The sequence below is a fragment of the Dendrobates tinctorius genome, unplaced genomic scaffold, assembly GCF_039654945.1.
Source record: "Dendrobates tinctorius isolate UK_male_01 unplaced genomic scaffold, ASM3965494v1 ptg000129l, whole genome shotgun sequence".
NCBI classification, from domain to species: Eukaryota; Metazoa; Chordata; class Amphibia; order Anura; family Dendrobatidae; genus Dendrobates; species Dendrobates tinctorius.
This window is the reverse complement of record NW_027361797.1, coordinates 42,987,137-42,999,553: the sequence shown is the minus strand read 5'-3', so window position 1 is coordinate 42,999,553 and position 12,417 is coordinate 42,987,137. Positions and strand designations below refer to the sequence as shown.

The 12,417-nt window shown below is 42.7% G+C and overlaps 1 protein-coding gene across 1 annotated transcript in view; it reads right to left on the bottom strand.

Moving 5' to 3' along the window:
* Positions 1-12,417, bottom strand: part of DNAH3 (dynein axonemal heavy chain 3) — a 389,800-nt gene that overhangs the window by 237,012 nt on the left and 140,371 nt on the right. The window contains exons 18-19 of the mRNA XM_073543189.1: positions 5,103-5,314; positions 3,371-3,462 (exon numbers count right to left, since the gene is read on the bottom strand). Coding sequence (XP_073399290.1) covers positions 3,371-3,462; positions 5,103-5,314 — 304 coding nt within the window. The remainder of the gene's footprint in view (positions 1-3,370; positions 3,463-5,102; positions 5,315-12,417) is intronic.

The following is a 12,417-nucleotide window of genomic DNA, read 5'->3' as shown; positions in this document are numbered from 1 at the left end:
CTGTGGGGGCGCTGCAGTGGAATCCAGCTCTGCCTTTCATATTCCCTAAGATATTACAACTGATGATGATGGACTATACTGGACCCCTATGATCATCTTATGAATGGAGGGTCCTTTCATATGAAAGGATGCACAAAATTTTGCAAAAAATGCATAGATATAAAGCCACATGTATAATGAAGTATATATATATATATATATATATATATATATATATTAATATAATTCATTCTAATTTAAAAGTGCAGTGTGAGAAAACTCCTAAACTGAGTTCTGTAATTCCTCCTCATGTAGCATATGGTGTTTACATTTTGTTTCTGAAATTAAAATTTGCATTGTAGAAAAAAATCCCAGGAGACAAATAACGACAGCGAAACATATTAAGAGAACGGGGGGCACTCTAGCTAATCAGACATCGCATTCACAGAGGTCTTATGATTACAGAAAGCATGGGAGAAAATTGTTTTGTAACATACAGTACATGTTAGATCTAATAAATGTTAGATCTGATGATAATCCCCAATCTGTTAGGCAAGTACACGTGTTATCCCCTATAACCATGAGCGGCACGAGATCTGGCATCCTGCACCTTGTGGCTCTCATGTTACTGCGGGAATACATACCTGTACATGCTGCAGCCTAATGGCCCATTCCTACTGGCAATCTATGCTGCCCACGGTTGCCCGATCGCAGCCAGATTTATCATTCTCCGGCTTTTCAGAGAAGATATACTTTGAAGATCCGGCCGCGGACCATAGCTGGAGACCAGATTAGTCCGGCTCTGCCACCGTCTGGCTCTTCCAATACTGCTGCAGGTGATTAGCAGATCTCCCCCACTGAGTGTACATAGGGAGAGACCTGTCAATCATCTGCAGCAGCACTGATAAGAGCCGGCCAGAGGCGGAGCCGGACTAGTCTGGTCTCCGGCCTGATCCTCAAAGTATATTTTCTCTAAAAGGCTGTAGACCTTGTGCTGGAAGGCTGATTTATGTTGCCCGAGGTTTGGACAGCACAAATTGCTTGACATATTCCCTTTAAAGATAATTTGTCATCAGAAATGATTACATTTTTAAAACTGTTTAGTACTTTATTTTCTAATTTCACCATGGGTTAATAAATAAAAATGTAAAATCTTGCAATTTTCACACTGGTCACTTAGGTCTATTTTTCTCATCTGCACAAAAGACTTTTTCAGAAGTCTCATTGCCATCACAGGCAAGATAACAATGACAGGTAACAGCTGATAACAGGATTCACTATTCTCAATAGGTGAAGTCAAAGCAGATCCCACCCTCCATTCACAATGACTTTTGCACATGGTCATTAGCTGCTTCAATACAAAAATAGGGTCAGAGTTACACTATTGCTGCTAATGTACACGTGGATGAGTCTAGAACAGCCCCAGTGGCCAATGTCAATACTGCTTTTTATACAAATCGTCATATGAAAAATAAAAAAAAAAAAATGGGGATTTTTGTGTACTCACCGTAAAATCCTTTTCTCCGAGACGCTCATTGGGGGACACAGACCATGGCTTTTCAACAGCATAGGTGCATCCTGAGTCCCTCGACAAGTTCAGAGGCGGCGAGAGTCTCCAGAAATATGGCTACCAAGAGCTTGATGAGCACTTCTCGTTACAAATGAGAAGTGCCAAATACGAGGTGTGGACTGGCGACGCATGGAGGCAGATCTTGTGAGGATGCGGCCTATAGAGTAAAATGGCCGCCGAGAGCTTGATGAGCAGTTCTCGTTCCAAACGAGAGGCGCGTACATGGGCGGAGCCAATGAAGGGGGAGGTGGAGCTTTCCGGGATGTGGCCTACGCTGTTGAAAAGCGATGGTCTGTGTCCAACAATGAGGCGAAGGAGAAATGTAAGTAAGAAGACTATGAAATGTGTAGAGAATAAGCCGCACTGACACGCTTTCTTGAATTGGACTCCCTTACTGGACACAACTTCCAAATTGTTCTAACACTACGTTGGTCTTGCCAATCTGTGAAGCTGCTGGGATCCTTATTTATTGGATGAACTGTAGTATTTATTGGTACTATATTAGCGTACATATTTTTTATTGCCTACTATTTCATTTTTCTGAATATATGAAAATGTGGTCATTTTATTAACCATCTCCCCAAGCTGGGATGTGAATTGTGTGACCGCCGGTACTTTTGACAAAGAGTTCTTCAATAAATGGTCACAGGGGTTGGGGAATGGGGAGATGTGGTGATAGAGGTCCCAGACTCTGGGTAAAATCCCTAGTCATAACTGACGCAAGCCTGGGTCAGACACTGGGTAGCAACCTATAGATGGCATTAAAAGGGCAGTTTTATTCTTTCTGAACAAGAGTTAATTTACATACACATTTCCTAAGGACTTTTGACTGGCTTAATCACACTTATATGAAACGCAAGCACATTGTTCAGGTGAGGACCATCAGGATTATCTGGCCCAGACTGATTTTCCTCAGGCTCAGCAAACCTTAGATAAAATTCTTATAAATGTGAGATCAGAAGAAATAATGGCTATGGCCAAGTAAGTAAGGCCCTAGGAGAACCAGATGGCATGCCGGCTGAGGTTTTTTTTTTTTTTTTTTAAATCTCTTGATCAACTCAGTCTGACTTTGCTGCAAATGTATAATGAGGGTCTAGAGCAGTGTTTCCCAACCCCAGTCCTCAAGTCCTACCAACAGATCATGCTTTTAGGGATTCCCCTAGTATTGCACAAGTGATCGAATTACCACCTAGGACTAGGCAACACTACGGAAATCCTGAAAACATAATCGATTGGTGGCTCTTGAGGACTGGAGTGGAGAAACTTTGGTCTAGAGGTTGGGAATCATCCACCATACCTACATGATGCTACGGTAGTGGTGCAACTTGGGCCTGTCAAACTCCAGAAGAGAGTGGATCTTATAGACCGATACAACATGAGGAGAGATCAGGTTCTAACACAAATAGGACGTGATTTACAAGAAGAATGGACACTCGCCTTGTTAGATAAAACCAATGCTTTTGCCTAAATGTTGAATTTGGATCACAATTCCGAAATTGGGTTAAAGCGCTATATAGTATAGGTGTCCCAGAGCTAAAGTCCTAATAAATAATATTAGCTCAACATTCTTTGATGCTGGCAGGAGCACCGGTCGAGGGTGAAATAGTGAGCTTATAGCGCCTCAAATCCCAAAAATACAGCAAAGTGGTAGGGATTTGGGTGGGGGACCGGAGAGATAATGTGAACCTGATTCTGTCACGCATGGAGACGACCGAGTTTGACAATATTTTGTATATTACTCAAAGACACATGCAGACATAGCTGGTGATATTTCATGTAAGAACCTCTAACTGAAGTGATGGCATCAATATAATTTCTTACTTTTCTATGTATTTGGATAGTCCGTATTCCAACATGCTAATGAGTGATGTATTCGGCTCTGGGGTTATATCAAATCCTACTATTTCACCTATCTGAGAAGAAAAAAAAAATCAAACGTTTGGAAAAATTAATGTGAGACAAGGCTAGCGAAACAATTACTTATTCTGCCAATTCTTCAGAACCTGAAGAGTAACCAAGGCTTCATTCATGTAGCAGAATAAGGCACTTCAGTTTTGTTGGTGCACCATTAGGGCCCAAACCCTTGAAGAGATAATATTGAAGAACTTGGCACTTGGTCTGAATCAAGATGTGTTTCTTACAGGAGCAATCCACAGTAAATGCATTATGTTTCGATCAAATCACTGACCTTCTTCAGATGCTCAGAAGAGGTGTAAACTCTAAGCAATGGAAACACCTTATGTATAACAATTTTTGGCGCCACATTTCGAGCAGACGTACAAAAGATATAAATGCCATCCAGATGAGAAATTGTTTTTTTTTTTCTGTACGAAATACCAAGAATTTTTAATTTGCTTATCTGAATTCAGTCTAAAATAATGCAAAACACACAATAGTCCCCAAAAAAATAAAAATGGGCATTAACTCAAAAGAACTTAGAAAACAACGATTGGTTATAAATACAATAACCACTAAAAAGTATAACCCATAAAAATATTTTATTATAATTTAAAAGAATTTTTTTTTACAGTGCGTCAATACTACTGGGCATTATACAAAGTGAGGGGACCAACATCATACATAGTATTCAGTAGTGTTTTTAAGCCTAATCTAGCAAGTTATAGCCAACAACTACATATCATAAATATCACTATTCCACATATAATAGGCATAATTAGTAAAAACAAGCAGGATGGCAACACATACATATATAAAAATGATGAGACAGGTCCCCACCGCCCCAACACACGTTTCGTATTAAAACTTCATGAGGAGGCGTGATGAAGTTTTAATACGAAACGTGCGTTGGGGCGGTGGGGACCTGTCTCATCATTTATATACATGTAAGTGTTGCCATCCTGCTGTTTTTTACTATTTATGCCTATTATATGTGGAATAGTGATATTTATTATTTTATGATATGTAGTTGTTGGCTATAACTTTCTAGATTATTCTTAAAAACACTACTGATAAATATGGTTATTGTATTTATTACCAATCGTTGTTTCCTAAAATAATACGAATCCAAGACAAAAAAACAAAACAAAAAAGGACATATACCCTACAGCAAGTAAATCAGTAAATAGTAACAGTACATGTAAATAACATCAGGTACTTAGTTAATGCTCTTGATAACAAAAAAAAAAAACAACCCATAAAAGCCATCCCACCAGACAAGGTGTACCCCAATGGGACGGTCCTAACCTGTCTCTAGCATTAAAACCTTACCATGTGTCAAACAACGTCAATATGAATAAGGGTGGATCGCTTACACTTTGCACGTATAGCGGCTGATAGTACAGCTGAGTTTTTTTGGTTTTGCTAAAATAATACAAATGTAAAATATGCTCTTATCTCTATGTCATGATTTCCGCACAATTTTTTCAGAAGATTCTGGATTATTGGGCTGTAGTGTGTCAAAACTATATAGAATTAGGGCTGTATGAAGGCACATGTGGCCAAGTGGAGCCACCATACAGAGCGATATTAGGAAATTATAGATTTATTGATGAGAACATTAATCTACATATGAAATGATGACTTGATATGACACCTGTTTCCAATGGCGCGGCTTCATCCCACGGTTACAGATGACAGAAACAATGGGAAGGTGCACTTTGAACTTCTCAATTTTGAACTTGACATTCTCCGCCACTCGCTTGGGTCCGGGCAGGTCTGTAAAACTCTTTGCCAGCTTGTATAAAGTTCTCCACATGTTCCCCACCTCCTCCGTGATCTGTTCTGCATTTATATCTTGGAAGGCCCCTGTATCAAAGGAGGAAGTCAAGGCGAAAAAAGTTTCCGTTAAGTCCTCATGACACAATTTTGCTTGGTTTAATACTTTTCTTCTTCCTGACCTACTTTTTCTGATAGTAGATGTATTTTATAAATGTCAAATTCTTAAAGAAATAATTCATTCTTTCTGATCTGAAGAGCTCCTTTAGCTAATATCAGATTGTGCTGAAGGCTCAGCTGGACGGTCGGGTCAGTTTCAGAGACTTGCTGTATGGCATTTCCGACGTTGGCTGCACTTGACATTTATGAATTGACTAGCACAGAGGAAAAGGGGTGCAGTAGCTAAAAACAATTAAAGAATAACTAAACTTTCAGATTTTTTTTTTTAAAGTAATTTTGTTAAGCATGGAAAATCATGAAGCTTTGCAAATCAATTTATTAGGGGATTTATCTTTATTCCTGTAGAAAAAAAGATGGCAAGTAAGTGACTTCCAAATTCCCTGCTTTTCTCCAGTCTATTTCCCTGCCTTCAGCTGCATTGATATTAGATCATACTCATGTGGAGTACAGATAATGGCAGTGATGCTTCGTCACCTGTCTCCTCCTGTTTTGTCATGGTTAGGACATGGTTAATGTCCTGTTCTCACAGGGTTAACTTTTGCCGGCCTCTCTTTGCATCTGGGAGGGGTATTTATACTCACTCCAGACTAGCATTCTCTGTCAGCATGTCAGCTATACTGTTATTCTGGCTGTGTGTCTGACCGACCCCCCTGGTATGCGTATATTCTGCATTGCTTGTTTGATTCCCGTTTATGACCCGGCCTGTTCCCTCACTCTGTACTCCGTCTCTCGTTTTGGTACTATTGTCTTCTCCGGTTCTGACCTCCTGGCTTGGCTATTGTTACTCTGTTGCAGTTTGTCCCTATTGTACCGTCTATTGCCCGTTCTGGTTTTCTGATCTATTGCTACGTCCTGACTATTCGCTCTGTCTAACCCTTTGGTACTGTCCTGCTATCTCGTGCTCTGACCCAGCTTGATCTGGTTTCTGTCTCTATCTATGCCCCTTGGTAACATTGTCCTGTAGTTACCTTTCTAGGAGTTTCCCTGCAGCTCCTAGCTCTGTGGAGCTTAGGCCAGTCACGTGCTTCAGGTCCTGGAGCAAGCATCGTCACCGCTGCTGCCCGCTCCACAGGTATCTTTGAGCACTGTTTTTGTACTCAGGACACGCGCACTGGCTCAGTGAGCAAGTGCAGTGCGGTGTTCCTGACATGTTTCTCCTGCAGCTGCTTCACCCAGAGCTAGTGAGTTTCAGGTGCTGAGCTGACTCATCACTGCCATCATCTGTACTCCAAATGAGTATGTTATGATATCTAAGTAGCTGAAGGAAGGGAAATAGACTGGAGAAAAGCAGGGAGTTGGAGGCCTATTAAATGCAATTTTTTTACAGGAATAAAGTGATTGGCGAAGTTTCAGTACATCCCATGCAGGACAAAATTCTAAAGAAAAATATAAAAAGTTTACCGTAGTTACTCTATTATGTTGCAGTTTTAATTCACCAAAGGTCTTTGGAAAAATAAGACCTATAGTATGATTGACTGTTATGGACATGCTTTACTATGGACAGAATGATAGAAGTAGCAATTGGTTTAAAGGGATTGTCTATGTGACTGCAGATTTGTGAATCTTCACATTTGCCCACTGCGCGCTGTGAGGATCCTTCAATGTCCAGAATGGCAGTCATGTGACAGCACGTATGCGCTATGCATTCCACCGACCACATTCTGACTTAGTGTATTAAGCAAGACCAGATATAGTCTAGTCATAATGTGGCCAGGAGTATGCACCCTGTTGGTCACACTATGTACATCCGGTGACCAACAGGGGTGATAATAGCTGATCAGTGGGTGATGACGGGTGTTGGACCCTTACGATCTTATGTTAGTCACCGGATGCACACAGAGTGCGGCGTGGATCCACATCCATTGTTTTGTGGCTGGTCTGGGTTATATCCTATTGTCTTTTAGGCGCTGATCTGACAGCGGCCATTAAAGTGTGCATAGATCTGTGATGTTCTGCTCCGTACACTATTAAATGCTGATCAGTGGGGGTGCCGAGTATCAGACCTGTTATGATTGAGTCACCGTAGGAGGCAAAAACAGAAATGCTAGCTAAGTCCAGAAAACCAGAGAAGTTGGCAGCTATCGGATTGCAGACCCCTGAACCTATCAACACAACTAGCAGTAGCTCTGGGGGGTTCCTACGATGCCCTAGACCCCTCGATCACAGCCGGAGAAATAGCTAGGCCTAAAGAAAGAAAGGGGAAAACTAAACTGCCCCAGAGCAGACCCCAAAGCAATAGGCAGCCCCCAACATATAATGACGGTGAAGCAAGATGAAAACACTAACACAGGCAGAAAGATAGACTGAGCAAAGACGGGGACCAATCTAGCTAGATAGAAAAGGACAGGAAGGCTGCTGTCTGCAATCCGTGAAAAACCCTATGAAAATAAGAGCCAACAGACTGACAGTGAAAAAGGCCCTGAAGACGCTAGGCTTCAAAAAAGCTATGTCAGTACTCAGGAATATTCTGAAGACAGAGCTACAGGCAAAAGGAGATTCAGCTCACCCCAGCAGGGAATGGCAGAATCCAGAAAAGCAAGGAAAACAAAAACAAAACACTAATGCAAACAGGCAAAGCAGAAAAACTTAGCTTAGAGGAGCAGGAATCAGACTGGTGTCCTAGAAGTCCACAGAGAAATCACCCGCAGGGCAGAAGGGCGTCGACAGCCTTATATCCAGTCCGTGACTCCACTCAGCCAGTCATCCTCATCAGGTTCAGGTGCCTGATAATCAGGCTCATTACCTTCCTTCACCAGAATAGGGAGTTCACCAGACCTCAGTGACGAAGGGGAAAATGAACTCACAACAGTACCTCCCCCTTGAGGAGGGGTCACCGAACCCTCAACCACGCCACCAGGGCGATCAGGGTGAGCCCGATGAAAGGCACGCACCAATCTTTTGGCATGAATATCAGAGGCAGAGACCCAGGAATTATCCTCCTGACCATAACCCTTCCACTTAACCAAATACTGGAGTCTCCGTCTAGCCAGACGGGAATCCAGCATTTTCTCTACCTCATATTCCATGTTACCTTCAACCAATACAGGGTCCGGAGGTGCCACCCCAGGAACAACTGGTTCAACAAACCTCTTCAACAAGGACTTATGGAACACATTATGGATTTTAAATGTGACAGGAAGAGCCAAACGGAAAGAGACCGGATTAATAATCTCCAAAATCTTGTAAGGTCCAATAAATTTAGGCTTAAACTTAGGAGAAGCCACCTTCATAGCAATATTTTTTGATGATAACCACACCATATCACCAATCTTAAACTGGGGACCAATGGTCCTATGTCGATTGGAAAACCGCTGGGCCTTTTCCTGGGAGAGAGATAACTTATCCACCACTTGGTCCCAGATCTGGTGCATTCTCTCCACCACAGTGTCAACACCTGGGCAGGCAGAAGGCTCCACCTGCCCTGAAGAAAATCGAGGATGAAACCCAAAGTTACAAAAAAAAGGTGACATGAAAGTGGCAGAACTAGCTCTATTATTTAAAGCAAATTCGGCCAAGGGCAAAAATGAAACCCAATTATCCTGATCAGCGGAAATAAAACATCTCAAATACGACTCCAAGGTCTGGTTTGTTCTCTCTGTCTGCCCATTGGTCTGAGGGTGAAAAGCAGAGGAGAAGGACAACTGAATTCCCAGCTTGGAACAGAAAGTCCTCCAAAATCTAGACACAAACTGAACTCCTCTGTCAGATACAATGTTCTCAGGAATCCCGTGTAAGCGAACCACCTGTTGCAAAAACAGGGGCACCAACTCAGAGGAACATGGCAACTTAGGGAGTGGTACAAGATGAACCATCTTAGAGAACCTATCACAAATCACCCAAATAACAGTCATTCTTTGAGAGACCGGCATATCAGAGATGAAATCCATTGAAATATGGGTCCATGGCCTCCTGGGGACAGGCAAAGGCATCAACAACCCACTAGAACGAGAACAAGATTTAGACCGGGAGCAAGTCCCACAGGACTGCACAAAATTCCTGACATCATGAGACAAGGTGGGCCACGAAAAAGAGCGACTCACCAGATCTCTAGTACCAAAAATACCTGGATGACCAGCCAATGCAGAGCAATGAACTTCAGACATCACTCTCTTCTTCCACTGGTCAGGAACATACAACTTTCCACTGGGACAATGCTCAGGTTTGTCCTCCTGGAACTCTTGCAGAGCAAGTCTCAAATCGGGCAAGATGGCAGAAAGAACTACCCCTTCGCCTAAGATGGTAGCAGGCTTGGTCACCACAGGAGAATCAGCAAAGAAACTCCTAGAGAGGGCGTCTGCCTTGACATTCTTAGTTCCAGGAAGAAAAAAGACCACAAAATCAAAACGTGTAAAAAAACAAGGCCCACCTAGCTTGTCTAGGGTTCAAGTGTTTAGCCGACTCTAGATAAATCAAATTCTTGTGGTCAGTGAGGACCACAACTTGATGTTTAGCTCCCTCCAACCAATGTCTCCACTCCTCAAATGCCCATTTCATGGCCAACAGTTCCCGATTCCCCACATCATAGTTACGTTCAGATGGAGAGAACTTTCGGGAAAAGAAAGCACAGGGATTCATTTTAGCTGTTACAGGATCCTTTTGGGACAAAACAGCTCCTGCACCAATCTCAGAAGCATCCACCTCTACCTGGAACGGGAGTGAGACATCAGGTTGCCGCAAAACCGGGGAGGAGGTAAATCTTCGCTTCAGCTCCTGAAAGGAAGCAACAGCCTCCGGAGACCAATTCAACACATCAGCACCCTTCATAGTCAGATCAGTCAATGGCTTGGCAATACTAGAAAATTTTGCTATAAATTTCCGATAAAAATTAGCAAAACCCAAAAACTTCTGGAGGGCCTTCAAAGAAGTGGGCTGAACCCAATCATAAATGGCCTGTACCTTGGCCGGGTCCATTTCAATAGTTGACGGAGACAAAATAAATCCCAAAAATGAAATCCTCTGTACTCCAAAAAGGCATTTCGATCCTTTGACATACAGGGAATTCTCCCTCAAGATCCGGAACACAGTCCGAATATGTTCCACATGAGAATCCCAATCCTTGGAGAAGATCAAAATATCATCCAGATAGATAATCAAAAATATATCGACAAAGTCTCGGAAAATATCGTTCATGAAGCACTGGAAGACAGAAGGGGCATTAGTGAGCCCAAAAGACATCACCAGGTACTCAAAATGTCCCTCCGGAGTATTAAACGCCGTCTTCCATTCATCCCCCTGCTTAATGCGGATAAGAGTATACGCCCCCCTGAGGTCAAGCTTGGTAAACCAGCAAGCACCTCTAACTCTAGAGAATAGATCCGAAATCAGGGGTAACGGATACTGATATTTAATAGTAATTTTATTGAGGGCACGATAATCAATACAAGGCCTTAAAGAACCATCCTTTTTGGCCACAAAAAAAAAACCCAGCACCTAAGGGTGAAGAGGATGGTCTAATATGACCCTTCTCCAACGCCTCCTTAATATAGGACCGCATAGCCTCGTGCTCGGGTACAGATAAATTGAAGAGCCGACCCTTGGGAAATTTACACCCCGGGCTTAGTTCAATTGCACAGTCATAACTCCTATGAGGAGGCAACGACGCAGACTCATTCTCACTAAATACATCATAAAAGTCCGCCAAATAGTCAGGAACATCATGCGACTGAGGAGAGGTGGAAAAAACCGGAGCCTCACTAAAGGTACACCGACAACCACAACTCACCACAGACACGGATTTCCAATCCAAAACTGGATTATGAATTTGCAACCAGGGAAACCCCAGAACAACGGCATCATGCAGACCATGCAACACCAAAAATCTGCAATTTTCTTGATGGTCTGGGGCGACCCGCATGACCACCTGTGTCCAAAACTGAGGTTTATTTTTAGCCAAAGGAGTAGCATCAATCCCCCTCAAAGGGATAGGCGTCTGCAGAGGTGTCATCGGAAATCCACAACGTTTAGCAAAATCCAAGTCCATTAGGTTTAGCGCTGCTCCCGAATCCACAATAGCCTTGGCGGAAAATGTGGACAGGGAGCAGATCAGAGTAATTGCCAGAAGAAACTTAGGTTGAACACCACCAACAGAAAACGTGTGTGCAAAGCGTTTCTCTCGTTTAGGACAAACAGAAATAATATGCGAGGCATCTCCACAGAAAAAACACAGCTTATTACGCCTTCTGAACTCCTGACATTGCGCCTTAGGCAAAACCCTATCACATTGCATAGGTTCAGACGTCTGTTCAACCGGTGGCAACACCTCTCGTGCAATCCTGCGTTCACGTAAACGCCGATCAACCTGAATGGCTAATGACATAGAATCGTCCAGACCAGAGGGAACAGGAAATACCACCATAGTATCTTTTACGGCTTCTGACAAACCCTTCCGAAAGAGAGCAGCCAAGGCATTATCATTCCAGGTAGTAAGGACCGCCCACTTTCGGAACTTTTGACAGTACAACTCTGCAGAATCTCGACCCTGGTTCAATGCCAACAGGGTCTTTTCAGCCTGATCAATAGCATTAGGTTCGTCATACAACAACCCCAAAGTTTGAAAGAATGCGTTCACATTAGTCAGAATAGGATCATCTGGTTTCAAAGAAAACGCCCAATCCTGGGGATCGCCACGCAGCAAAGAGATGACAATTTTAACCTTCTGCGCGGAGCTCCCTGACGAGTTAGGCTTCAAGGCAAAAAATAATTTACAATTATTTTTGAAACTCAAAAAGTTAGACCGATCCCCAAAAAATACATCAGGTGTAGGGATCTTTGGTTCAACAGCATGCGAACGAGCAAGGTAGGCGGAAATTCCCCGCACTTCCGCAGCGAGCTGCTCCACACGATCAGACAATTGCTTTATCTCCATTGAGAGAGAAAAAAATTCCCCCTACGGCCTCAGAGATATAGAGGAAAGAATAAACGCACACCTTTTTTTTTTTTTTTTAAACACAATTCTTTCCTGCTATTGAGTACCCTAGGATCTGTGGTATGGCGGGTGATTCTGTTATGATTGA